Source organism: Pogoniulus pusillus, chromosome 12, assembly GCF_015220805.1.
Source record: "Pogoniulus pusillus isolate bPogPus1 chromosome 12, bPogPus1.pri, whole genome shotgun sequence".
NCBI classification, from domain to species: Eukaryota; Metazoa; Chordata; class Aves; order Piciformes; family Lybiidae; genus Pogoniulus; species Pogoniulus pusillus.
In genome coordinates, this window is record NC_087275.1 from 11366491 (window position 1) to 11394406 (window position 27916).

At 39.8% G+C, this 27916-nt stretch overlaps 1 protein-coding gene across 8 annotated transcripts; it reads left to right on the forward strand.

The window, feature by feature from the left end:
* Positions 1-27915, forward strand: CHODL (chondrolectin). Of its 8 annotated transcripts, none has more exons than XM_064152338.1 (8): positions 1-296; positions 14634-14946; positions 15699-15856; positions 19483-19530; positions 19915-19998; positions 23248-23350; positions 25730-25808; positions 27374-27462. In XM_064152338.1, the coding sequence occupies exons 1-8, from the start codon at positions 206-208 to the stop codon at positions 27374-27376; spliced, it is 879 nt and encodes a 292-aa protein (XP_064008408.1). In that variant the 5' UTR covers positions 1-205; the 3' UTR covers positions 27377-27462. The 8 variants fall into 8 exon arrangements, with proteins under 8 accessions (XP_064008408.1, XP_064008410.1, XP_064008409.1 ...); XM_064152340.1 differs by lacking the exon at positions 25730-25808 and adding an exon at positions 25526-25598 and having other exon boundaries at positions 27374-27460; XM_064152339.1 differs by lacking the exon at positions 27374-27462 and adding an exon at positions 25526-25636 and having other exon boundaries at positions 25730-25810.
* Position 27916: the final 1 nt, after the last annotated feature.

Below are 27916 nucleotides of genomic sequence, written 5' to 3' on the forward strand. Positions count from 1 at the left end.
GCGGTGCGGGGGCGGTCCTGGCCGCCCGCCTGGGCCGGCCCTCGGCAAGGGAAACAGATATAGGCAGGGCCACGGCACGGAGGCAAAGCGGCGGCGGGTGGTGCTGTGGAGCTACGAGGGCGCTGTTTCGCCGCTGGCGGGCATCAGCCTGCCCTGTGCGCCCGGGGTACTTCTCGGAAGGGAAGCCGACAGCGGGACCGGCGCCATGGGGTCCGGAGGCGGGCTGCGGCTGGCGGCGGTGTTGGCGGCTGCCGTACTGTGCGGGCCCGGGGCGCTCGCCGGGCGCGTCCTCAGCGGTGAGTGTGCCGCGAGGGAGATGCGGGGCCGAAGCGCGTCCGGCGCTAGTGCGGGTGCCGGTGTGGGAGTTCAGCGCTCATAAGCGCCGGCACTGCGAAGAACTGGGACCAGCCCACCCGGTACACGACTCGAGTGTTACAGGCGAGCGGTGACACTGGCTCCCGAGCGCGCCGCGCATCTGCGCTCCGCCTGCTTCGGGGCTCTCCTGCGGCTCCGGCTTCTGCCAGAGTGTCTGCCGCCAGCACACCTGTCAGAGCCGGGAGCAGCTACAGGCTTGGGTCTGCAGGGACCGAAAGCAAGGCTGTCAAACTTCTGTCGCGGTTTTAAGTAGTCTGTCAACACGGTATTGGCTTGTACAGACAGGCTCTTAGATCTGTTTGATTGCCTTTTAGTTGTTTGGAAAGATACAGCCTGTACTTAATGCAATTGTCTTTCTGAGGAAGCAGAGATTTGTTTGCCTCTATGCAGGAGTAGACCTTCTTTGTAATACAGTTAAGAGGAAAAAGGAAACTTTTGAGAGCATACAGAGTAAGTTACCTGTTAACTGTGAATCTGTGCAGCTCTCAAAACTGGGAAGATGATGTTCCAGAAATCTACATGACAATTTGCGCTTAGGTTTAAGAGTTGTATTTCTAACATACAAGTGCGTGTGCTCAGAAGCTGCTAAACCTAACCAAAGGGCTATTTTAAATTGCACTTCGGCTTCCAAACTAAAGCTGACAAACTGTTGGAGGCATGTTGTGTGCGCAAGCACATCCATTCTTTGTCTCAAAGTTTTGCACAGTTGACTGTACTTGTTAAGTTATGGTAAATCTCTGTCTATGTGGCTTAAGAACATACTGATTCTGGAACAATGCAAATGCTTTCATACAATTGTTTCAGAAACTCTGAAGGCAGCACATTAAAAAACATTTTGTAGCAAGCATTTTGTTACTGACTTCAGATAATTTTCTTTCTTGCTGCAGTCATTGACTCTTTTGGTGATGTTGTATTTGAAGCAAGTTCATGTGCAGACCTGAGATGTGCTATTGAGCTTTTGCTGAATCTGTGTCTTCCAGGAAACAATAGCTAAGTAGCAGTACAATTTTGAAAAAGCTTGCCTGCCTGAAGTGTACCCTGAAGCATTTAATCTACCTCTATTAGAAGATTTATCAGTGTATGAATCGATGTGTGAATATTGCTGCACTTTATTATTTTCAAGAATAGTGAAGATTACTCGTCCAGGAGAAGCATCTTTCAGATCTCAAGACTGACTTTGGGCTGTAGATACAGTACAGAAGCCCATGTGTGTGCAGCTGAGGAAACCCAGTCCCTTAATCTTCTAGCTGAGGCTTTTGTATTCAAGTGGTGTAGCAAACTGAGTAGAGCTCCAGCTTTTAAAACGATCTCTAATAGGTATATGCTGCTTAGTCAAACTGTTCCCAGATGCGTATAAGGCTTTGAGGTCCTTAAAGAATACAGACTCTACCCCATATTTCTCTGAAGCATTTTAAAGCATGTGATGAGCCTTATGTTACTGTGTTATGCAGCTTATACTTGGCTGGTAGAATGCAGGAAAGGATTTGAAACCACATACAGAAGGAACTATTTATATGCAATCAGGTGTATTAGCTGAAGTTATATTTGTTAAAGATTAGAAAATAGAACAGCCAAGTAGAAAATAACAGCCAAATATATTTAGTATACTTATGCCAGAATGTCCTCATATACTGACAGGAGAACTCCTGGTTTTGTTCTTATCAAGGACCACACCCCTATCCTGCCACACACACATGGATAGGTCTAGTACCAGTAGTAGTTGGCATTTTTTTGAAAAAAAGAAATAATGGTGTTGAATTACTGGGCAGTGTGTTCTGTCTGTCTGACTTCCGTCTGGCTCATCTGTCTATCTTGTATAAGAACCAACAGTTTGGACTTAAAACAGGCTTACTTTTAACATCCAAAGTCTACATCTTAATCTGAAAAAAATGGTAATTTTACACTTCAGTCATGGTAATCTAGAATAAATGGAAATTTCACAGCTCTCGATACAAAGAAGTTAAACATCATTCCAATCACTTAGATAGAAACTGTTCCTGAGTCTGACTGGACCTTCTGGAAAGGTTCCCATGAAGTGCAGTAAGTTTGCAGTAGAACTAGCAATAATTACAAAATTGAAGCTGTATTGGTCAAGATCATGCTGTTGATCATAGTGTTAAGAGGGCAGAGAAGTCAGAGTCTACGTTTTCAAAATGCTGTTTTGTTAGGTAAAGGTTTTCTTTTGCTATGTGTGATGGTTTTTCTGCGATGTAAATAAAATGGTAGTTGACATAAAACTGTTCAAGTTTAGGTGTTATTTCTTGTCATCTTCAATATGGTAACTGTTGAAGAAAAAGGACAGAAATGCTTTGCAGTTTTTAGGGTAGCTAAATAGACGTTTTGTGACCGGTGCTCCTATTCTCCATATCAGAATATCTACTGTTGCCAGAGAATTGATTCTTGAGGAAAAAAAAATTCAAAGCTGGCTCAGCAGAAACTGCTGAGTCTGCCTTGCTGTCCCATGACATCATGAACAACATGAAATGATGATAATGCAGTTTGCAAAGATGCAATTACTTTAAGTATCTCTTGGGCAGGAAAGATGCAAGCTAATCTTATTGCTAATCATTTAACAGCCTATGTATTAATCATAGATGTTATAGTTTAATGACTGCTATTTGTTGTCTTTTTGTGTTTTGTTGGCTTTACTCTTTGCTATTGCTCTGCTTCAATAGGAGGTTAAATATTTTAAAGCAATATGTATCCATTTTGGTGTAAAAATATTTGGATGTATAAAACAATAAATGAAAGAAAATATTTGATGGGTCATGAAACAAAAAGAGTTGTCTCTAAACCATAGGATTATTTACCCCAGAGGTCTTTAAGAACATGGATATATTTCTTTTGCACAGTTTATGACAGGATTTGAATTACTCATAAAATATTGCAAAGTAAAATAGTTAAAGAAGTATCTTCATTGCTAATAAATTGAATAGAGGTAGCAGAGCCTTTCTCCAAAGGCACAATTTAATTTCATCCCATTGGCTTGGTCTGATTATTACACCTGAGTTTTTCTGTCATAGTTTAAGTAATTTCTATATTCAAACTTCTGCATTTGTGTGTGTGTTTAGAGAATGAACTGTTGGTTTTAAACTACATTTGTGGCTTGAAATTTGAGAAAGCATTGCATGAGAAAACAGTCAGCATCATCTACAAGATATGTAGGCAACAGTTGTTTGTAGAACACAACATTTTTGTGTGAAAGCTCAGCATTCAGTTCCATGCTGCAAAACCTTTTAATGGATGTGCTTGCCCATATAGTAAAAGATCCTTTTGTTCACTTGTAGATCTCAGTAATTACTAAAACTGTGACCTTGAAAACTCCATAGTAACCTCTGGAAAAACATTTTATATTAGGTAAACTGCTGTTAACTCATAGATGAGAAGTTTTGATACTCTGAGATGTGTGATAGTGGATGAGTCCATCTGTAGCAAAATGAAAACACTAAAGTACTCAAATCGATTCTAGGAATCAGACTTCTGCATTAGAGGCTATCCTTGTCTGTTTGCCCTGCAAAATTTGCTTTGCTTGTGAGGGAGAGCTGTTCATGTTGGTTATCACACAGTATCACAGTATCATCAGGGTTGGAAGAGACCTCACAGATCATCAAGTCCAACCCTTTACCACAGAGCTCAAGGCTAGACCATGGCACCAAGTTAGACTGTGGCTCTGCTCAAGGATTAAGGAAAGAGTGTTGAAAAATTACAGTGTGCTCTCAGGTGAGCATGCTGCTTTTTCAGTGTCTTGTTCAAAGGCAGAGGACGGCATTAGAATTCTCTATCTCATCATTGGCAAGCCCCAGTACCCCATTTGGCTAGCAGTCCCAAAAGAAAAATACCCACTGTGGAGAAAGCTGTGGTGAATAACATGTAGGAGAGAATGGACAGTCTGTCTTTTATAGGGTTTCTTTGCTCCCAGCAAGACAAGGCTAGTGTGCTATCCCGGTGTAGCAACTAGGTGCAGGAAAGTCTCTTGCCTTATTGAAGTCATATCCTGTACTTTTTTTACTTCTGGTCTGATTCTGTGTAGATCAAACTTTATATAAGGTGTTTGCAGGAAAACATTCTTTAGTTCATAAACTGCTCTAGACAGCACTATTTTGGAAACTAATTCTGGTAACAGTTTTCTCCTGGGTCAGAAAAGAATGTCTAGTACTAATGTGGAGTAAGTAATTTCTACATTGTAATCCCATACTCATACCTGTCACTCACTAGTCAGAAATTGAGTCTCTTACCTAAGAAGTACCCACTGACAGACAGTAGCAATACCTTCAGTTCCAAACAATTCTTTTTAAATGCTGAGTCCTAGTTAAGCAGTTCTTATGTTTTTAACTAAATCTAAATGTAGCTACAGTGTACATCTAATCGCTCTAGGCTTACTTTGTAAGCAGTGAGGGGAAAAGCTAGCTCAGATACACACAGGTGCATTGTGAGTACACTGAAGTTTGGTGAGGTGAAGCTCACAGTGTTTATCTCAACAGTTTCTTCCCATACAGGGTTGTACCAATTACACTTTATCTTAATTTGACTTTATTATAAAGGACAATTTACCATAGGAGAAAAATATTCTAACTTATTTCTCCTTCCTTCAAATGTCTCATTTAATTTTGCCGTAAGTGAACTGTTATGAATTCCAAGGTCCTATTGGCCTTTCCCACAATTTTTAGTAGAGGGTGAATGAGTAAAGACTCACATCTGTGGCAAATACAGGTGTCTTGGTAACAATCCACGAAAATACACTTGTTTGGAAAAAAGCTGTCAGATTTCACTGAAAAAGAATGAGAGCATGAATGATGCTTGCTCTGGATAACAATTGATGAAGAGCATATTTTAATGGCTCAAGATTTATGAGCTATTTCTTTCTAGAGACAAAAATAATAAGTGAGTAGTCAGCAGAAATTCTCAGAAGTGAGAAATGTTGTTGAGGGAGCCTGATGTATATAAAATTAGATATATGTGAAAATATCTGCAGGTTTGGGGCAGGAGAATATTCCCTGCTCCTCTAGGCTTATACTTAAGTAATTCAGAGCCTAAATTTATGTTGTCTGTTCCACAGAATACTAACAACTTGCTAGCTGCTATATTATGTCTGTCTTCTAAGTATCTGAGAAATGTATTCTGATTTTCACAGCTACACAAAAGATTGTTGATGAAGGGACTTAATTTTCCAGTCCTGTCAAGACTTCGTGTCAGTATTTCTGCTGTTTTACACAACACCTGAAGTGATGGAACACTCTTGGTGTGTCTTGAGGCTTTGATGTATAAAAAATTACTCTGTGTGTGTAAAACTTCCCAGAAAAATGAAAATGCTCAAGCAAAACCACTGCTAACATCTTTAGCAGTAAGTGAGGGTTTTTAAGTGCTGGGCTTAAATAACCTATGTCTTGGACCAGGCTTGGGTCTGTATAAATCTTCCTAAGACCTAGTATTTCTTCTTATTTTGAATCTGCTCTAATAGATTCTGTTCACATTTGGATATTATTGCCCTGCTTGCTTCTGTCCATGAAAGTGAATAGGGGTATTTGTACCCTTGAGGAGTGCTACACTTTGGGTAATTATGCATTTATTTAATTTTTTTAGCAAACATAATTGTTAGGGAAACTGAGGTCCTAAGTATACATTGCAAAAGAAAACGTTTATGCTCCATGTCCTGTACTCACGATGACTTTATTTCTTATTTGCCAGCCGAGAGGATGCAGATTTCATTGTGTTGAAATGCAAGTCTCTGGAGATGCCAACACTAAGTTTCCAAGTGCATTGTCCTCATCATGCTTGATGATGCCAAGGAGCCTGCATTGCTCAGACTGACAGTGTTGCTAGGCCTCTCAATATACAGATAGGAAAAATATAGGTCTGACACCAATCTCAGTTCCTTCTTAGCGTAGGAAAAGGGAAGGCAGCTTGTCATTTTTAAAGAGTTGCCTCTGCAATGACGTTGGCACTTCACGTGAACACTTAGGACAGTGCCGTAGTGCACTGGCCCATGATAGAAGTGGCTGTCTGCCATGATGAGCCCTGTGATATATAACTGTAAAGTTCACATGACCAGAAGAGAGTAAAACAACTATTACAGGAAAAGCTAAATGGATCTCAGGCTTTAAATTTGCGATGTGCTAGATAGCTGAAACTGAGCTGATGCCAAAATGTAGATATGTTTCACTTGGAAGAAAGGGAAACTGTCAGGACTTTAATGACTTGACTGGGGGGAAAAAGAAGTACATGGGGAAATACTTTATAGATTTTTTTTTTTGACATTGACATACAACTTAATGACTAAAACTGTTTCATAAAAATGGATATGCATTTTCCAGTGGAAGACACCCAGTATTGATTTACATAATTGTAATAGTATGTTTTCCTGCTAGGGTAATTACGGATGGTGAAGCATTGATTAGCTTCTATTGTGATTTGGATCTCAAGCTACTTCTTTACAGTTCTATCAGTGGCCGTGCGTACCAGGGCTGAGAATCTACCCATAGAAATGTGTGTTGCTTTCTTTGTGAAATGAGTGAAGCCTATCATACCTTGGTGAAGATGGCAGCCTTTCATGCAGGCAGATATTGCAGTTCTCAGTATAAAGAAAACAAGCCTATGTGAAACACAATATCTCTGATTTTGACAAACTCTTAGGTTTCTCTGTGGAAGAAAAATTCTCCCAGAACTTTATTTAACACAATGAAAAACTTTATGTTGCAGGACAAAAAAAATCCTTGTTTGTGTCTTTGCAAGACCTAGAATATTGCAGGTTCTGAGTATATAAAGGCTTCAACAGACCTCCCCCAAAATAACCTGTTTAGATCAATACTTGTCACCAGTACTCATATGTATATTTTAACTGCCTGTTTTTCCAATCAGCTGTCCTGCTGCATTATTCAAGGAAGTGGTCAGATTTCATTTTAATTGCCTTTGTATTTAGACAGATGGTTTAAAAACTAGGTGTTAGTGACAAGTAATATTCTTTAATATCCAAACTGACATATCCCAGTGCTCCTTTCCAAGCAGTCTGTCTCCTTTCCGATTGCTCAGTTTTGTAAAAGCATAGCTGTTATTGGTCTATTGAGAACAGTTGTTACTCAGAAATAACCAAGACAACTCCTTGTGCCCAAAAACACTTGGAAACACAATTGTATAACTCGTATAGACTGACATACAGATGAAAACTCAATTTCAGCAATAAATGGGCTGAAAATTGCTTCCCATGGCAGAAAATAGACTTCAGGGACTGGACTGAGACAAGTGGTTCTTCTGTAGCTTCATATTCTGCATAATTGTACTAAATCTCTAAATGAGTAGTATAGTACATTCTTTTAACTTAAAAGTTCTGTCATCCCCTGTTTTTTTTCCCCACAAGAGCTGCATTAATCAGAGGTAGCTGTTTGGCTGGTGCCTGAGAGCCTCTATCATAATCTTTGCTAATTCAAGATGTGGTCTGGTTAATGGCTAAATGTCTGCTCTGTGTTTGAGAGAGAGAACAGAAAATTTGCTTTTTGCCCATCTTCTACATCTATAATTTTTGCATGCTAATGCCTAAGAATTTAGCCAAAAAGAGATTCCATTATGAAGATTGACTTTGATGTAAGAAGTATGGCAAATATACGAGCTTTGCTTGAGAGGTTGGGGCCAACCTTTATTAAGGCACCTTAAACATTATCTACATGCTAATGACTATGTGATGCAATGTATACAAACTTGTCTGCCTCTACACATATCTACGTGATATTATCTGTATAGCAGTTTGTATTTGAATGGCAAATTTGTGAGGATGTGCAATTTCTTAAGCTGCTCAGGAACATGAGCTGAGCAACATCTGTGATTGGAATACTGACTCAACTAGAGAATGATGTGTCTTCAGGATTACAAATGTTGGGAGACAAGATGGCACTTTGCTCTTAAATGAAGAAAGAATGTAATTATGAAGTCTTATCACAGTAGTATTTATTTTTAAAAGTTATATGAATCATCAAAAAAAAACCCAAATTAGATTTGGTAGATGGACACAAATGCAGCAAAACATCAACAGCAATATGATGTATCACAACACAACCCACAGCTGAACCCAGTCAAAATCAGACTGGATGATAAAAGGATCAGTTGACAAGATGCATAAGCTTTGACTCAAAATATGATTAGGATGGTTTAATACCTTTTAGCATTTTACTGTCTACATTCTGAAGTGGATTACTGAGACTTGACATAGAGCACCTTGTGACATATAGGCAAGTGAAAACAAATTGTGTCCAGCATCCTGCGTGCTTGTTACCCAGTCTCTGAGGTCAAGATGCTCACACAAGCTCAAGCATAGTTTTCATAACATAATCAGAGGAATATTATCTAGCCAGTGGAATCTTTTGGTTAATTTCTGTCTTGCTGTTTCAGAATTATTTCACTTAAGTCTTTGTGTCTTTTTTACTTCGTTTTCAGAGGCCTTCATCAGCCTCCTGCTGACCTTGGGGACTCTGGTTAGTGTTAAATATATCACGTTCCTTTGTGCCCAGTACTCCTACATATTTTCCATTATGTTGGGAAGAAAAAGTCACAGTATGAAAATGTAATTGACTTTTCTACAGCACTGTACATTCCTTTGTTCTCTCCTCACATATGCTATGCTCATGAAACTGCTGTTCTCCTCAAATCTCAGTGAATGCTAATGGTACTGGGCCCTGGACTTTCTATGAGATTTAAGAGAAAAAGCAATGGAATTTTCCAGCAGGGAGCTTATCTTCTGCTTGACATCTTCAAAACGGCCATCTGATTCATGTGTGTTATTCAAGATAACCTTTGTGATCCTTGTGACCTATGGAGGTGTAGTTAGGACTGAGCCTGATGCTCTTAGTGAGAAGAGCATTTGAGCCGGGTATTTTAACAGTTATTTTGCTTCTAATTTCTGGCAAGATAGACCTAAAGGAACCTATTATTTCTGTTAAATGAAACATCATTACTAAACCATAGTGGAGACATAATTGAAATACCAGCTAAGTATGTTCTTGTTTTGCCTTTTGTGGAAGGTTATATGTATTTCCCTGCAGAAGTGCTTTACATGTGAAAAAAGCTAACTTTGTTTTAGTGTTGATATCAAAATTGTCTACTGTGGAGCTGCCACCTGACACTGAAAGATGAAAACTGACCCATGTGGATGCAAAGGATAGCTAGCATTTTGAGGAAGTACTGTACATCTGCTTTCTCAATTAAAAGGATAATGAAACGAAGAGAGTGCAAGGGAATTTCAAGCACTTCATGTTCTCTGCAGTAGGCATCTAGAGGTGCTGGGGCTCAGGTAACAGCACCAGATCTGTGTTGTATGGCTGGTATACACAGGAAGGGAAGAATGAGCAGAGATGTTTCTGCTGAGGAAACTGGAGAGACTTAATCTTGTGGTTTTGCATCTAGGGGAAAAAGAGAACAGTCTTTGTCAGTTGTTTCTTCAACACAGCACTCTTCTCTCCAAAGCACTAAAGCAGTTGTTCATGAAAGGATAAGGTATGGATTCCTGACACCAAGCCCAGTGCCTGTTTTGCCTATCTCCGTGCTGACTTCTGACCAGGTTCAGAACAGGTTTGCCTGTTGTGCTTAGCTGAGGGAAGATGAATCAAGGATTAAGGAGTTGATACATTCCTCAATGACAGGAGGAATATAAGCATTCCACCTTCCCATCTGCACATAATTGGGGTTATGGTTAAAATCTTAACTCCTGGAATTTGTAAGGGAAAACAGTACTAATGAGTTCTTGGGTGTTGTTAAATTATTTGGATCTTTTGTGTGTCATGCCAAAGGGAGTATTAAATACAGTAGCATGCTTCATTGTTGTTGTTTTGTTTGTTTTGTTCTAGATATCCTAGATAAAATAAAGCTTTCCTTTGTGGAAAGGTTGTAAAGGCCTAGCTTGCCTACATTTATTCACATTGCACAGTGTCTTAGCTTGATTAATTCCAATAGACTTGCTTGGAAATGCAATTCCTTTTCAATTGTGACAGAAAAATTGGAATTTAGTTTATGCATTTGAAGCAACAAATGTTGCTGTGGAGTTAACAGTGGACTCTTACCTGCTACAAAGACATCAGAAGAAGGTAAAATAGTCCATAGTTAATGTTTTCATGTTTACCTTGTCTATTATGCAGTCCATTCTGTCATTTTTCACTGGTATTCAGAAATTAGTAGTGAGAGAAAGCTGTAAAAAATGAAGCTTGAAAACTTAACATCTTGGCGTGTTCCGAGAAGAGCACGAAAATGTCAACTGATTTGCCAGCTGTTAAGGCACAACTGCAGATTTCCATTAACACATCACTCTAGCTCTGCCACAGCAGATAAAAGTCCCTTTCAAAAGAAGAAAGCAAAGATTCACAGCAGGTCATTGCCTAAACACAGGGAATAAATTAACTGAAAAAAGAAAAATTAAAGATCGCAGCTTCTTTCAGAATGCTTGCTACTCTGCATGGCATACTTCATTCACACCAGATAGGTCTTAATGCCAAATGTTTAGTTCTTGGCTTCTTGCAGTTTTTTCTATTTATTTCTAGAAGTATCTTCTTGCATGAACGATCAGTTTGTAAGAAGGGAATTTTCTTTTGCCACAGGTATAGAAAACAACAAATAAAGTAATTTAGGAGCTGGATTGTATGCCAATTTTCAATTGTTCAACTCTTTCACTTTAGAATACTGATTTTGGAGTTATTTAACCCTTCAGTAACAATGGATCTTAAAAATGAATGAGATCAGTTTTTAGGGGAAGAGGAAAAATGAATTCACACAAGTTTTTGAGGTTTTGATCCACTAAACCTTTCAGATAAACTCTTGGGTACAGATTGAGCCTTCACGTCTGTATTCTGCATGGGTCTGAGAGGGCTACCTGCAACTCTGGGCATGTATTGAGGCCTGCAGATTAGATTAACTGCTGTTGAGCAGCTCTGCTGCTGTTGTGCATCACAAGTGCCTGTCCTCCCTGGTCTTCACAGTGCCATGTGATTTCCATTAGCTTGGTGAGAGCAATGAGCTGAGGCTTAACATTGATGTAGCTTCTGTGTGGGACCACTGTACAGCACGTCTTGTGTCTTATGGGTCTCTACAGTGGATCAGAAACAGCACGTTCACAGGATCACAGAATATTAAGGGTTGGAAGGGACCCAAGGAGATCATTGAGTCCAACCCCCTTGAGAAATGAGAAAATAAAATGGTGGTGATCACGTTAGCAAAGCTTGAATTGTAGCATTATAGATGAAAGGAATGAGCAGTGATCTCTTAGGTGATTTTCATTCTTGCCCTTCCCACTTGTGAGCATTTAGGTTTATCACTTTTATTTTGATAATAGGAGTACTTTTGCTTTGTGTTCAAAGAAACTTGTGTTCTGTGCATCTCTAACAAAGGGTCTGCTTCTTGATTCTTTAGCATCATGGCCCAGCTGGGACTATGGCTGTTACTACATTAATTGATAGGAAGACGCTTAACCTATATGAATAAAACAAAATGGAAGGGGAGGGACTGGGGCATACATAGTGCTGTCAGGACATTATCATCACAAGTCCAAATGGGTACTTACCTCTTCCTGATCTCAGAGCCTGGCTTTTCCCACAGATATTTGTAGTACAGTCTTGTCCTTCCATTAGATTATTTTTGTGCCTGTATAGTTTTGGCAGATTAACTACTGATAAGCAAGTGATTTTTTTTTTTTTCAGAAGTCTTGTCTGCCAAGGCTAAGAATGAGTCTGCAGAGAGCCTTCTCTTACAAACATTCCTCTCAGATAAACTTTGATAGGGTACGATTAAGAAAGGTTTTGAGTGATGTATTTTGGGAGGGAAAAAGATTGCATGAATCATGGGAAGCACTAGAAAAGCAAACATTGCTTATCTGTACTACCTCTATAATTTAGCTTTCCACAAGAAAAGAGATCCCATAAATAAGAGTTTCTTTCAGATTTAACTAGAAGTTATGAGATGATCCTGTTTTTATGTTCTTGTATTCATGCAGCTTTTTGATACACTACGCTTACGCTCTGTGTGAATGTAGAAAAGTCTTCAGTGAGCTCTTGTGCTGTATGCAGTCTGCTATGGGAAGCATGCTACAAGTCATTAAATGCAAAAATGAAATAACAATAAACCAAGAACAAATAACTTTATTGTATCTTTTAGGCTATTTTATTGTATAGAAAAACACTCTCTTATAAAAAAACCTGAGTACAGTTTAATTTATAGAAAAACACTGTCTTAAATTAAACTGTACTTGTTTTTTTATAGGATTATGTTGCTGTTTCCCAGTGACAAATTACATTTTTTAAGGTAAAAAAAACAACACCTAGAACCTGTTAAAAGGTAAATGCAAATGATATTTGAGTTGTGTATCTGGGTCTGTTTAAGAGTGGGAGAAAGTAAAAGATTTTAAAATGAAAAACTGACATGGTATAATGAAACACTGTCCTTGCCAAATAGATAATCGGGGATCACAGGATATGAGGGGTTGGAAGGGACCCAAAGAGATCATCAAGTCCAGTCCCCCTGCTGGAGCAGGACCACATAGTCTAGCACAGATCACAGAGGAATGCATCCAGACAGGCCTTGAAAGTCTCTGGAGAAGGAGACTGCACAACCTCTCTGGGGAGCCTGTTCCAGTGCTCTGGGACCCCATCAGTAAAGACGTTTCCCCTTGTGTTGAGGTGGAACATCTTGTGTTACAACTTACACCCACTGCTCCTTGTCCTATGACAGGGAGCAAGTGAGCAGAGCCTGTCCCCCTGCTCCTGACACCTGGCCCTGAAGCTCAGTTGCAGCCAGTGACTAGGTTTATTCATTCCACATCTTGCATGTGTTGAATAAACTCTAGAGAGTGTCACTAGTTGAAGAGAAAAATGATTTTTCCTTTATAGGACAAAGGTGGCCAAAGAACTTCAGGGAATAAACATTTTTTTTTTAATTCTTTCTACAGACATAGCTCTGAAGGGCAAGGGAAAACTGATGTGAGTGTAGTAGATCTAGTGCTTTCTGAAAGCATAGCAGGGCTTCTTTAGTGTGAGATCAATTAATATCTGGAGCTTCTGTTGGCTGTGTTCAGGGATGTGAAGAACTTGACCTGTCTTTCAGCACCTCTGGTCCCAGAATGCCTTCCTGCCTGGCTGCTGGTGCCCGTCCTGGTCCCCAGGGCCTCTTTCTGAGCTGAGGGATGTGGCTAGTTCAACCGTGGCAAAGCTAAGCAGATACCTTGGTGCCACACAGACAGGACACTGACGCAGCCATCCCATGGACTTCCAGAGACAAGGTGCTGCCTTCAACAGCACCCATGTGCAGGACCCACATCAAGCCAAGTCTCCTTCCTCTGGGCATCCAGCAGAGATAGAAGGTTCCTAGGGAAGGCATATATCCAGGCAAACACACACTGGTTTTTACTTGGAACCTGCCCTTTTTATACCTGGTTTTCCAGCCTGGTTGATTCTATGATTCTATTCTATACCTCTTTCTATTCCCCCCCTCATGTTTTCTTCCCAATTTTTAGCACTCTATGGACCTCCATCAGCTTGCATAGTCCCTGCAACTCCTCCAACATCCTTACCAAGTTGCTGAATCCTGTTTGCCTGCAGTTTCTTGATACCACATCAGTTAATGTATCTTAAGAAGTTTGGTTTTTTTTTTTGTTGTTGTTTTCCTCCATTATGTTTTTCTTTCAGGTTTATGTCTGTGCTTTGTTCCTTTACTTAATATTTCTTCTTGCACTGGAAAAAGCATTGACCAGATACTCTTAAAAGAGCAGACACTCTTCTTTCGTGTACTTAAAAGTTGTATTAATCATGTTTTAGCAAAGACGAACTATGACAAGATCAAAAGCCTGCTGGCTGCTTCTGCACTAAAATTAAGAGCTTTTATTTATTTTTTTGAATTTTCTGATCATCAGCTTTGTTTACAAAATAATGGTAGTATGAAACAGTTAACAAAATACCCTTCAGACAAATCCTAGCTTTAACAGAGAGGCCTGATGGTACAGTCATTAAAACAGATATGTTTTTCTAGAAGTTAGTGGGAGTCTACAGTATCTTGGTGACTTTCACAGGCCTTGGAAATAAAGCCATGGAAGATTCCCAGGAACTCAGTATTTGCAAATTGAATTAAAGCTAAGGTTTCCAGCAGGGTCAGTGTATCAGCGTGAGTGCTTTCAGATGGGGGCAGAAGGAATAAAACCACTGTCTTTTTCCATCTATGTATGCATGCTGTGTTATATTTGTTTTTTTCAGTGGTGGTATTTGTTACTGTATCTTAAACATTCTCATGTTTATATTTTTCAGGTCAGAAGGTGTGCTATGGTGACTTCAAGCATTCATGTTATAAGTTAGCTTATTTCCAGGACTTGTCTAGACGTGTGGGCTTTCAAGAGGCCCGGCAAGCTTGTGAAATTGATGGCGGGGCTCTACTAAGCTTGGAAAGTGAAGCTGAGCAGCAACTAATAGAAAACATGTTGCAAAATCTCACTAAGTCAGGATCTGGGATTTCTGATGGTGATTTCTGGATTGGCTTGTGGAGAAGTGGTGATGGACTAGCCACCTCAAGTGCTTGTCCTGACCTCTACCAGTGGGCTGATGGAAGTATTTCACCGTTCAGGTAAGTCCATAGAACTGCTTATTGAGGAGGCTTCATGTTAAAAATAGAGAGTGAAATGTCCAGCAAGTCAAGTCTTCTAGAATGAAGCTTGAAGCCTCACTGCCCCGTGAAGTTAGTAGCATTCTCCCTTAACTTCTACAAATAAAGAGGAGATGACAGCCAGGGTTGTGAATTTGAAGCTGTAGAAGTGTGGTGTAGTGTGGCTTCAGCCCAGTTTTCTTTGCTGATCTCATGAGTTTGCAGATTTGCATGGTTTTCTGCCAAATGTAGAGTCTTCAGGACATGATATGGAAGCAGGCAGACAAATTCTGCAAGACTCACATCACCTCCAATCAGGGAACCAGCCACCAAGTAAATTAATGCCAAGTCAGTGTAAATTATTGTGTTTCTACCATGTCTTTTCTAAAAGCCTTTAATTTCCTGATTAAACCAAAGGCCAGACTAACAGCAGCTCACAGGACTTGGGCCAAAGGAATGGGTAAGAGTCAGATAAGAATGAAAATGTGTAGGGTGTTAGTAGTGTCATCTGAGCATCTACAAAGGTTCTTAGAATTTTTTTTTTTAAGATACTGAGACCTGGAGCCCAGGCCCTAAAACTTATTTCACAGAGTCGCTGTGGGAAATGCAGCATATATTTGAAGAGGATGGACCATTGGTTTTGACATGTTTTCATTGATGTAAACTATTTTCCTTGGCATCCTGATGAATCTTACCTTAAAAATATGAAAGCTTATTTTTTTGTGTACCACCAGAAATTGGTATACCGATGAGCCTTCCTGTGGAAGTGAAGCCTGTGTTGTGATGTATCATCAGCCAACTGCAAACCCTGGTCTGGGAGGGCCATACCTTTATCAGTGGAATGATGATAGATGCAATATGAAGCACAATTTTATCTGCAAGTATGGCCCAGGTAGGTAAAATTAAAGCTGTATTTCAGAGGTGGGACACTTTCTGAGAAAAAAAAGTTCCTATTTTGTTGAGGAATCAAAAATTGTCTTGTGGCCTGGCATACTGATTCCTGTGGTGTGTGACCCTCTGAGCTGACATTAACAGGGGATGTAGTGTATCAAATCTGGTGATAATTTAAACAAACCTATCTGTATCCAATAAGAATGTTCTCAAGGTTAGCTTCACTATCATGCTTTCCGAGGTTTATTTTGATTTGACTCATTCACCAGTTTTACTCTTCACAAGGTGTTTAAGTGTCCATTTTCTAATTCTCTTGTTTAATCTCAAGTAGGATGAATAAGATACATCTTGGACCTACTGTAAAAATAATCACACGGAATCACAGAATGTTAGGGGCTGGAAAAGACCTCAAGAGATCATCTAGTCCATCCCCCCAGTCCTACTGTCCTTGGGGCAGTAGACCTTTGCCATTATATACCCACTTACATGTGATGGCCATTTCAAAACATTTTGACTTAAACTGCTTGTATAGAAGGAAGAAAATGTTGCATTCATGCGTGCAAATTTATGGATGTGAAAAGCAGATGCACGGTAGTTTGGGTGGTGATATAAAATAGGCATCGCAGAAATTGGGCTGTGCTTCCAGATATGGCATAGGTTCTGTATATGTCAGTAGAGGAAACATGGATTATAAACCAATTTTTTTCAGCAGGATCATGCAACTGTTTTCAAATAATTTATGGTGTGTCAGCTTTCCCAAAACTAAAGTATATGAAATCCTACTCTGAACAGCTATTTGACTTACCTAATTTTGTGGTTTCCTACGTACCTACCTTCATGTTGCTTGTGGTCTAATAATAGTCACACCTTTCCTAGAGATCTGTCTGTAGAGATCCAGGCTGTTTTCTTCCTTCAGTTTTGGTGGCTAATAGATTTCTCATGGTCTAATATTTTAATGGGGATGTTAATATGACAGCTAATACCACAAGCAAATACTTGGAAGGCTTGATACACCCATGCATTTTACCCTCGCCCCCAAAATCTCTTCCTGCTTCTGAAAATATTGGTGAATATCAGTGTTTTATGGTAATTGGTTCCATCTGGGTCACATAGAATCATAGAATCAACCAGGTTGGAAGAGACCTCCAAGATCATCCAGTCCAACCTATCACCCAGCCCTATTCAGTCAACTAGATAGGCTGTTCAAGGATCTATAAGGTACAATTTTATCACTTTGACAACAGATCACAATTCTTTTGGAATAAAATAACAAAATAGCAAAGTTTTAAACGGTTAAAATAACGCTTTTATGTCAGAAAATGCAGGCTTGATTAAAAGGGCTCAGTTTCAAGTATGTTTCATATCTTTAAAATAAAATTCAATTGACATGATTATTCTGTAATAGTGAACTGCTTTTCATTCTGTTTGAGATGTGATAAATAATTGTTTTTTCCTATTGCTTTCACTGTCTGAAAAAAAGGCCAAATATTCTGGATTGTCAGGAAAGAAAGTGAAAACAGTAACAATGAAAATGAATTTATATTTCTTTCATTATGTGGAAATGGATTACCTGCGTATAAGGAGCTATATAATAAGGCAAACAATATATAGGTAGATTGTTATTAGGACTGGCATTGTTGTGCAGCTAAATACAGTACCACTGAATTGTAGCTATTTATTTTTCAAGCTGCTGGAATTGTGCTCTTCAGGAAAAGAGACTATTCTTCAGAAATGCATTTTTCTATCACATAGAGGAGTAGATGCATAAATGTATATAAATGGGTATATGGATTTCTTTCACTGCCTGAATAAAGAACCACAGTGTTAGACAGAAAATTACATTTTCTATCTAAAACGTAATGAGACTTACAAATGACCTTCCCCCCACTCCCGCAAATCACTGCAATATACTTAACATCAGCTGTTTGCATTTGCAGTGCAAAAATATATCCGTTTTACCAGGAGCATTAAAGTGCCACATGCATTCTGAATTTCACTTTGGTATCTGTGTATATTGGTTTTCATATTTCTGTCTCTTTTGAATACATGGTGCATGCTATCAGTCACAGCCCAAAACACAGGGGTTGTAGGTGACCATGAAGTTACATCTAATTTTATTGGCAGTAAGTTCAGGGCAGCGCTCATTAGGCAGTTTGGTTCAAGCAGCAGCTACATTCCTGGTGGGCACTTTCATTTTTCTGAGCCCTTTTCATTGTACCTCCCTTGACAGCATTTACTGTTGCAATGCGCAGTCTGGCTTCAGATCATATTGATCATTCAGGGATCTTAAATTTAATTATAAGTTGGTAATTGCAACCACATTTAGTTTCTGTCCAGCTCCAGTAGGTTTGATTATGCAATCGCATTAAAAACTCATCTACTCTTCTGCTGCGTAGAGCTAACAACTCAGTTCTTTGTGGTATTTTGATACCTATCTATGGCCAAGCATAGCCACTTTTTACCAGAGAAGATGAAATAATTGCCTGTATTCTTGTAGGCTTTATTTGCTTGATTTCTCCCAGCTTTTTTGCATTTATCAGGACATTTGGAACTGCAGGATAATGGCACTATTATGTTAATAAAATTTTATGCTAAAGGAATGTAATTCAAGACATCAGAAAGATTATGCTGCTATGCCCAATATGAGGTAATTCATTCTGTAATCGTTGCGGACTTTCAGAAATAACAATAGCCATAAGTAAACACTGCAGCTTGAAGCCATGAGATGATTCTCCAGTTTCCTATGAATCACAAGAAGTATGATACTATCATTCCTCTTCCATTATTTCACCTCCTTATATGATGTGTTGGAAGCCACTGCCCATGAACTGCATTTTGGGGTTGCCTATTGCAAAACCAAACTATATGAACTTGACATCTAACCTCGTAAACTTGTGCTGATCTATTTTGCTTCATTGGAATGATTCTGTAAGCATTATTATGAAAATGTGATTTATCTATCAATTGAGAGTACTTCTTTGCTTAAATTGGTTTAGATTCATCTGCACAAATGAAACTTTGAATATGTTAGGAGCTTTATTCAGCATAAAAGATTAAGGGATTCAGTGATTTAGCCCGTAACTTAGCAGAGACCACCAAGAAACAGAACTAGGATAAACTATAGTCCTTTCTTAAGGAGCAAAGAATATGAACTGGATGTGAATATGAATGGAGAGAATATGAATGGAGCAAAGCTGGAGGTGGGTAGATTCAGAGTGGATGTGAGGAGGAAGTTCTTCACCATGAGAGTGGTGAGACCCTGGAAAGGGTTGCCCAGGAAGTTGGTTGAGGCCCCACCCCTGGAGGTGTTTAAGGCCAGGCTGGATGAGGCTCTGGCCAATCTGGTCTAGGGTAGGGTGTCCCTGCCCATGGCAGTGGGGTGGGAACTAGATGATCCTTGTGGTCCTTTCCAACCCTGACTGATTCTGTGATTCTGTGAACTAAAAGTGATTTGGCACAAGCTTGCAAGTAGTCTTCTGTAAGAAGATTAAAAACTGAAGAGTTTAGGAATGACTGTTTTGGAGAGTGTATCTATTTCTGTGATACTGCATGCAAAATAATGAAAACATGTCTTATTACACAAATTTTTCATTCTTCAACAATCAATTTCAAATATTGATTTAACAGATAATGTCTTAGAAAAAGAATTAGGAGCCAGAGCGGAGCCAGATTACGGTAAGAGATTTTGAACTGTTAAATTGAGTTGTAATGGTGAATACATAGTTATAAGGAGAGCTTACAAGAACCTCCAAAATTACTCAGGTTTATCAACCATCATTTAGAACTGGAACATAGGAGAAATGAATCCTTCAGAAAGCAATAGCTACAAATATATGACTGTTGTTCAAAATAGCACTGCTCATAAATTTTGTTCCAGATGTAATCCAAACTTTGCAGTAAGATCTTGTTTACGTGTTTATATCCAGTGTTTTAGTAACACTTGAAAATGCTCATTTCTCCAGTATAAATTAAGATGGAATTACTGTTAATTTCTTCAAAAATAGTAGCAGCCCCAGTTTTTACTCATCATTTTGCTAACGTGTCTACTACGATTTTCAGACATTTTACCAACAGTGCCAGCAGGAAATCCTTATGACACAAGCAAGCCAGAAGATCAGTATCATATTATTGCTACTGAAACAGGTAAGGTGTTCATATGGTTGTAGTGTTCTGGTAAAAGTATTACCAGTGGTCTTAGTTAAATTGAGCTTTAACAACTTCCATTATTGTCATCGTGAGGAGGTAGTCTGTTTCCTCAGGAAGTGCCTTGAGAGCATAGATGTTTAAATAACATTTCAGAATGTTATTTAGTCACTCCTCTTTGTAACTGTGGAAAACAAATTATTTCCCTGTCTCCCAAGACTTTCATCCAAACTTACAGCTTAGCATTCTGTGAAGTCTGCACCATTGTCTCTGACCCTGGTGAGTTTCTGTCAAGATGCCAGAGTTTACTGGTGTGAAGTTGCTGTGGAGCATCTCCTAGGCTGTAGTTACCAGTGCCTTGCCTTTCTCCATCTCCTCCCCACATCTTCCCCAACACATGTAACAAACATATGGGCATACATTATCTTTAATATTTGATACCCAAGGCTCACAGAAAGATACAAGCGAATCTTTCCTAACTTCCCTAGTGCATCAATTTTTCAGTTATCTACAAAATAAGATGGATTTTTCAGTTACCTACACAATAAGAACTGTATTATAGCTCCCCCAGGTGCTCTCTTTTAAGGAACACCACATTCTGAGGGGAGTTAAGTGCTCTGCTGAGATCTCTAATAGAGATGGCACTTGATATTTTGAAAATGGATGCCTACTGCCTAGGACCTTACTGTAGTGCCCCAGCTACTTCATTGACAGTTTGTCATAAACAGTCATGAGGTTCATAAAGAGTTACAGCATGGCCTCAAATTGAGGAAATTAACATCTCTAAGGATTTCACAGGATTCCACTGTGGGATTATGAAAAACTGGTGCTCCGTTTCTGCACAGGTTGGCTGCATTTGAGCCAGTTCCCTAGCTGATGTTCCCTGTGATTTGCAATTCCATAGAAATGGACATATTGCTGGCCTTTTTGTTTGAAATCAATAATACTACTTATATAAACCATGCAAAGACTCTCTGTTTAAAACTCGTAAGGGAACCCAACCCTAAGATTTGCCATTGGAATGGGCTGCCCAGGGAGGTGGTGGAGTCACCATCCCTTGAGGTGTTCAAGAAAAGACTGGTCTAGATGACTGGATAGGGATGGGTGACAGGTTGGCCTGGATGATCTTGGAGGTCTCTTCCAACCTGGTTGATTCTGTGATTCTGTTTATTCTTGCTAATGAACATCTGTTTTCAAAAGAGAGGAATTCATTAGGCTCCACATTTTGTATGTTAAATATATACAGAGCTTTGTTTACAGAGCTGTGAGGGAACAGCTCTAGTCACAGTATCACAGTATCAACAAGGTTGGAAGAGACCTCATAGATCACCAAGTCCAACCCTTTACCACAGAGCTCAAGGCTAGACCATGGCACCAAGTGCCACGTCCAATCTTGCCTTGAACAGCCCCAGAGACAGCGACTCCACCACCTCCCCGGGCAGCCCATTCCAGTGTCCAATGACTCTCTCAGTGAAGAACTTTCTCCTCACCTCCAGCCTAAATTTCCCCTGGCGCAGCCTGAGGCTGTGTCCTCTCGTTCTGGTGCTGGCCACCTGAGAGAAGAGAGCAACCTCCCCCTGGCCACAACCACCCCTCAGGTAGTTGTAGACAGCAATAAGGTCACCCCTGAGCCTCCTCTTCTCCAGGCTAACCAATCCCAGCTCCCTCAGCCTCTCCTCATAGGGCTGTGCTCAAGGCCTCTCACCAGCCTCGTCGCCCTTCTCTGGACACGCTCAAGCATCTCAATGTCCCTCCTGAGCTGGGGGGCCCAGAACTGAACACAGTACTCAAGGTGAGGTCTAACCAGTCCTCTCTTGATTAGTCAAGGAGCGTGTACATTTGTCTTTTAAGGGGAATGAGGACACAAGAATAGGGTTCATTTCTGTTTCAGCTAAAGGATTCATTGCAAAACCAGAGAGATGAAAGTCCTCCAGGGGACCAGACAGTCACAGAATGGAGAGCACAGGACATTGTAGTTTGTTATGCTGTTCCCTCTTCCTGCGTCTCCCTGCATAGCGAGCAGACTCCCTGGTCAGCTCTCTCTGGTTCTCTCTCTCTGGATGTGTGGCTTGCAGCTTGGGGGAGCTTTGGCTGGCTGGGGGATGTTTTTTGTGTCGCTAAGGCCTAGCCGAGGTTAAGTTGAGGCCTAATTGAGACCTATCTTGGGGCTTAATTGAGACCCAGTAGAGGCCTCGTTCGGGGCCTTAGCTGGGGCCCAGGCCAGGGCTGGTTCTGAGCGTGCATACATATGCTTTTACCTCGGTGCCTTCGGAGGTTGGTCACTTCTGCAAACAGTGTTTCCATCTAGCTTCCCATTTGCTAGTTTGTTTATTTGCACCTTTGGGGTAAACGCATTCTGTCCTCAGCCCAGAGCTGTTCCAGCTCAAACCGAGACCGTTCCTCTTGTGGTCCTGCGTGGGTTAGGAATGCAACCTGCAAGGATAACTAAGTAGACAGGTTACATGCACTGTAAAAATGACAGGCTGTGGAATGTGCTCTGCTGAAACACTTATATTTCAATGCAAAACTGAAACTCTTGCAGCGATGATGGAAAATATTCGGATTTCAATTCTCAAGATATATTTGGCATCATCTTCCTGTAGAAGGAACAGATAAATGTTCTTTTCTGTAAGTTAATGCATTTCTGATGTTTGCTCCAGACTTTTACTCACACAGTTAACAGTGTTTCAACAGGGGAGATGCTTGTGATGGTTTGGGTGTTCCCTGTCCCCCCCCACTTTAGAAATCACCCAGACTAGACTCAGTCGGCTCTGGGAATATAAATGAAGCTTATATTTACAGCTAGCACAATACACAAGCAGATATTTATAGTATATACAGTTATAAACAGAAATATACAAGGTAAAAGGTAATACAGAAACACAACTCCCCTCCCAGAAATCTGAGTCCCCAGGAGGTGCTCTCAACCACCCCTGCACCTTCCCCCTGCCCCTCTCAACCTTACCCCAGTCCCAAGGAATAATAGAGGTTCGGCCAAGAGGTTAAGAAGCAAAGGTGAGTGGGAGGGTGTGTGTTAGAGAGATGCAGCTCAGTCAGAAGCCCAGCCAGACTGTGAGACAAAATGGCGAGAGTGTTATCTAATGTTTTCGTTTCTTCTTCAGCAAGACTCTGAGGGGAGTAGACATCACCATTGTTTTCCTCTCACAGCCTATGATCTAGTTCTTCTCACCAAAACATTCTACCCTGCTTCAAACTGGCACAATGCTGATGAGAACTTTTGTCTTGTAGGTATAATTCCGAATCTAATTTATGTCATAATACCTACTATACCACTGCTGCTGTTGATACTGGTGGCTTTTGGGACATGCTGCTTCCAGATGCTTCATAAAAGGTAAAATACACTAATCCATAATGGTCTTACAATGCAGAACTCATATTTTCATTGGCAAGCTATTCATACTAGAAGACTGCTTACATCCTGCCCCCTAAGTATGCAAATAAACATTTTTTAATCTATTAAAATTCAAGTAGCTTGCAGCTGTTACAGCTTAATGTTCACCTTCAGGCTTTTCCACAACATGCTGAAAGAGTTCAGGCCTCAAAGTATATAGCTCTAGGACTTCAACAGTTTTTGCAGAAGGTATCTTTGCTGTCCATTTCACAGGCTAAGCTACAGTCAACACTTTTACTTCACCTCTTCCATCATGATTACCACTCAGACAGCATCTGAGCTGTGGGAAATAACAGGGAGATATCCTCAGTGGTAGAGGGTGAACTCAAGGACTCACCTCACTTTCTGACCAAAAGTGTAGTTTATTCCATGGATAAACCTAAGGGGCCAGCAGCTGTTTAATTCTGTTTCAGTGGAGATACCATAAAAGGCAGAATGTGGGCCACTGGAGCAGATGAATTGAAAACAAAAGGCAAAAAAACATATTTTTTGAGCCACACACCAATGCAACTCCTTTAGTACAGCATGCATCTGCCAGAGAAGAGACAGTAAGTAAATACCTATGGGCACATAGCTGTAGTATCAAACAAATGAAGTAGTATGCAAGTAGGAAACATTGCAGCCAATGAAACAGGATATGTTTTGATCCATGCCTTAAAATTATTTGGACTTTCTATCTTTCTGAAAAGATGATATACTGAGATATGACAACGTATAATATATTTTTCTTTTCCCCTAAACTAATCTTTCTGAGACTTTTAAGGAAGTTTTTCATGGTGTAGGTTTTTTTTTTTTCAGAAAATGTTCTCAAGTTAAGGTAATCCAGAAAAGTGTAACTGAAATATCTTCTATGAATAAACACTATTTCAGTAAAATAACAAGTAATAAACAGATTCACAAGGTGTTATCCCTCCTGAAGAGCAGGAGTAGTAGTGAGTAAGAAATCACTGCTTTGGGAAATCAGAAAAAAAAAATCCTCCTTACTTTTAGTCTTTTTTTTCCCTTTGTGTATTTTATTTAGCATTTTCTGCAAATAGCTTAATACCTTCTTTAAAGTGCAGTACCACTCCAAATGTCACATCTATTTATACCAGTGCAAGTGACCGTATGGTGATGTTCACAGCTCTCCTTAGTAATGTGTCTCACTGAAACAATTATAAGCAAATTATGGGATCTCCACCATAAACTAGATTGAGTCCTTATTTTATGCACTTTCCTGTAAAGGAAAGAAAAATGTGCACTTTCCAACATGGCTTGTGAAAGGTTGCATCTAAACCTCAGTACTGCAGCTATAGAAGATTGGAAACTCAAAGCAAAAAGAGTAATACTGGAATTCTATAACTGCTATTTTTATACATATAAGTAATCTAAATCTGGAACCCTTATTACAATGGACTTGGATTTCTTGGTAAGTATGATATACTTGCTCAAATCTTTTCTGTCAGCTCTTTCTCTTCCCAGTAAAGTTTCAGCTCTTAAATACTCCTGGGAAAACAATGAGAGATTCATGGCCCACTGAAATCAATAGAAATAGTAGTGTTGACTTCAGTGGGCTTTCATCAGGCCTTTGATGCTGTATCAGCTCACTCCAAAGTAGTTAATCTGAACTTCCAAGACTTCAAAAGTGCATGACACAGATATGCAAATTCAGCTTGGAAGACTCTACTTTTTTTTTTTTTGAGTGGATCAAATGATGTAAAAATCAGGGAATCAAACCAGATTTATTTTCTTTTTCATAATGTTCATTTTTGATTGCACCCAAACTTTTAATTAAAGAAAATAAACCCACTTTTTCTTTACAATTCATGTAAGTTAAAAGAGGATATTCTGGCATCACAGAAAAAAAGTATTTTTTATCTGTCTGAATAGAACTTTGTTCTTAGAAAATATTTGGCCCATTTGTTTTCAGTTATATCTCCATATATGGCCTACCTCATGAATCATTTTGGTTCATCACAAATGTGCAGTTCTTAGGCAAGATGCAAATCAAAAAAGAGGCAACCATTTGAACTGATCAGCTGGACACTGTAGAGCTTTAGGAAAGAGATTCTGTCCTGCTGGGGAAGGAGGGATCCCCAACTTTCCAAATGAACCTGACTTCTCATTCTTTTTTAGGCTTCCACAACATGGTGACCTTTCCTCTGAAAGCCACAATCCATGGCCAACCAGGACATGTCTAGCTTGAAAGGTCATGACTAATTTTGCCTGGCGTTGGGCTCTTGAAGGGTAGTAATAAGGCAAACCAAAACGTCTTCCCTGTAGCTAGTAGAAATGATCAGCTCATTCATGCTTAGATGCTCTCCCTTTCATTTCTTCCAGGGAAGCAAGGAGAAACTGCTTCAAAGACCCATCTCCATTATCATCTGAATGCCTTGCAGAAAGTTTAAATTCCAACCTGGTATATTTCTGAGTTTCTATGATTTCATTTGATGGTCAAAACAGAGATATGCTCAAGCTTTTTTTCTATCTTCCTTACCTTTCTTACCTGTTTCCTGAACCAGAAGTATAGCTGATGAAAATCAGCACAATTTCACTGAAGATAAGCTCATTTTATACAGTTTAAGTTCTGATCCAAGGTATTTAGAAGTTTTTCCTGCAGTGTGGCAAGGACTCTCTATTGAAAGCATTTAATCATCAATGTACAAAATATACTTGATTTTGCTGTATTAATCTGTAGGGAAGTAGTGAATCAATTTCTTATATAAAAAAGTGCTGGAACTACTTGTTTCATGGCAAATGATTTGTTTATAGCATTGTGGCCTGATTTAAAGTCCACTGAAACCAATGAGAAACCTTCCAATTACTCCAATGGGCTCAGGTACACAATGCATTACTTCATAGGACTTACGAGGTAAGTCTGGAGGGATTTAAAACTGCTGTACCATCCAGCCCCCTCAATGTGCATTTTAAATCAACTTGGACTCGCTTACACTTAGCCACCAGGGAAGGGGTAACACAGTGTATAAGACTGTTGGGATCCTAATGCTCAGGTATCCAACTTACAGAATTGTGTGGGGCTACTTCTCCTTCTCTGATTTTCCTTAATTGGAGGAAACAAATTAAAAAAAGCATTGTCAAATATTCTGGCCAGAGACTAAAACGTTTTGATGGAAACACAGCTGCAGTGCTTCATGAAGTGCCTCTTCTATTGATCAGAATGCATTGCACTGACATCTGTGTCATTCTTTAAGTAAGAGAAGGTGGTGTATTATGGCACAGCAGAAATGCTTGCCACATGAAAGACTGGCCTCAACATATTCAGGACTTCAAGGCTCCCTGTAAAGATTAGAGTGAACTTTTTTGCAGTATTACAGAGCATTTGGAAACAGTTTTATCTTTTCCCTTAAAAAACAAACCAACAGCAAACAAACTTAAAAACTACTATTGACAGTTTTGAATGAAAAGTAGGCCTAAGGAAGCTTTCTACCAGTCATTCATTGCTAGAGTCCGATTCATGCACCATTACCTCATTAGAAGTTAGGTCAATCCTTGATGGGAAGAGGCTTTCTGGTGTACCAGTGCACACAGGCATCTGTTAGTGCATTGTGGTCACAGGGGTGCAGCTCCAGGCTATGCATGGGCAGGGTTGCAGTAGCTCCCCTCGGGTGGGTTAAGCACATTGGACATGGTGTGCTCCCATCCCCAATACGTTCCCACAGACAAGGGAAGTGCCCAGCCTCCTATCACCCTGGAAAAAACGTGCCTATGCCCATCTCTGAAAAGGCCACTTCTCATGAGTAGGTGTGGTTGAATGTGAACTGAGATGACTCAGGTCAGTTCCATTCCTGGAAGAACTGCTGCTAAGCTTTGGTAAGAATTGCTTACCTAAGACCCATCACTGCAGTGGAACCTATGCTATCAAAGCATCAAAGATGGCCTTCAAATAGGGGTTTGGTTACAGACTTGAATCAGGACTGCAAAGGAATGCGTGCACTGAAAATAGTTTATGTTTTTATTTTTCAGTAAAGGAAGAACAAAAACCAGTCCAAACCAGTCCACACTCTGGATTTCAAAAACGCCTAGGAAGGACAGTAGCATGGAGGTGTAATGATTTACTGACTGAAAACACAGGAAAAATAACATTTTGCAGTCAGGCTGTATTATAATGTTGTCAAAGAACATGAGCTTGGAATGGCTTGAAAAATGCAAAGGATCCACAAGAATGAACTGTAAGCTCCCCCTTGAGGCAAATGTTCAGATCATTTTTATATGATGTTTGATTATTAATTCACAGTAAGAGAATATGCCATGCTAAATAAAGGGTATGTGTTTATTTTGCTAAGAGATGTAAGTTAGCTAGTTGTGAGCAATGAAATGAATGGAGCATTCGAAGTTTTTACAGGGAAATACCTATGATGTATATCAGTTTGAAGACTGTTTGTAGTTAAACACTCTTTGATTTATTTAGTCTCTTGTGCATTGTAACCTAGTTGATGTACTGTAAATGAAGCCGACAATTTTACGGTGTAACTATTTATCTTTGCATAAATGTTTTATACAAAACAT

Bases quoted from the DNA above. Each gene is read 5' to 3' on its own strand.
- CHODL (XM_064152336.1), top strand. From the start codon at position 206: ATGGGGTCCGGAGGCGGGCTGCGGCTGGCGGCGGTGTTGGCGGCTGCC. The intron at 297-14,633 runs GTGAGTGTGCCG...TATATTTTTCAG, and splicing joins CGCCGGGCGCGTCCTCAGCG to GTCAGAAGGTGTGCTATGGT. The intron at 23,351-23,823 runs GTAAAATACACT...ATTCTGTTTCAG, and splicing joins TTCCAGATGCTTCATAAAAG to TGGAGATACCATAAAAGGCA.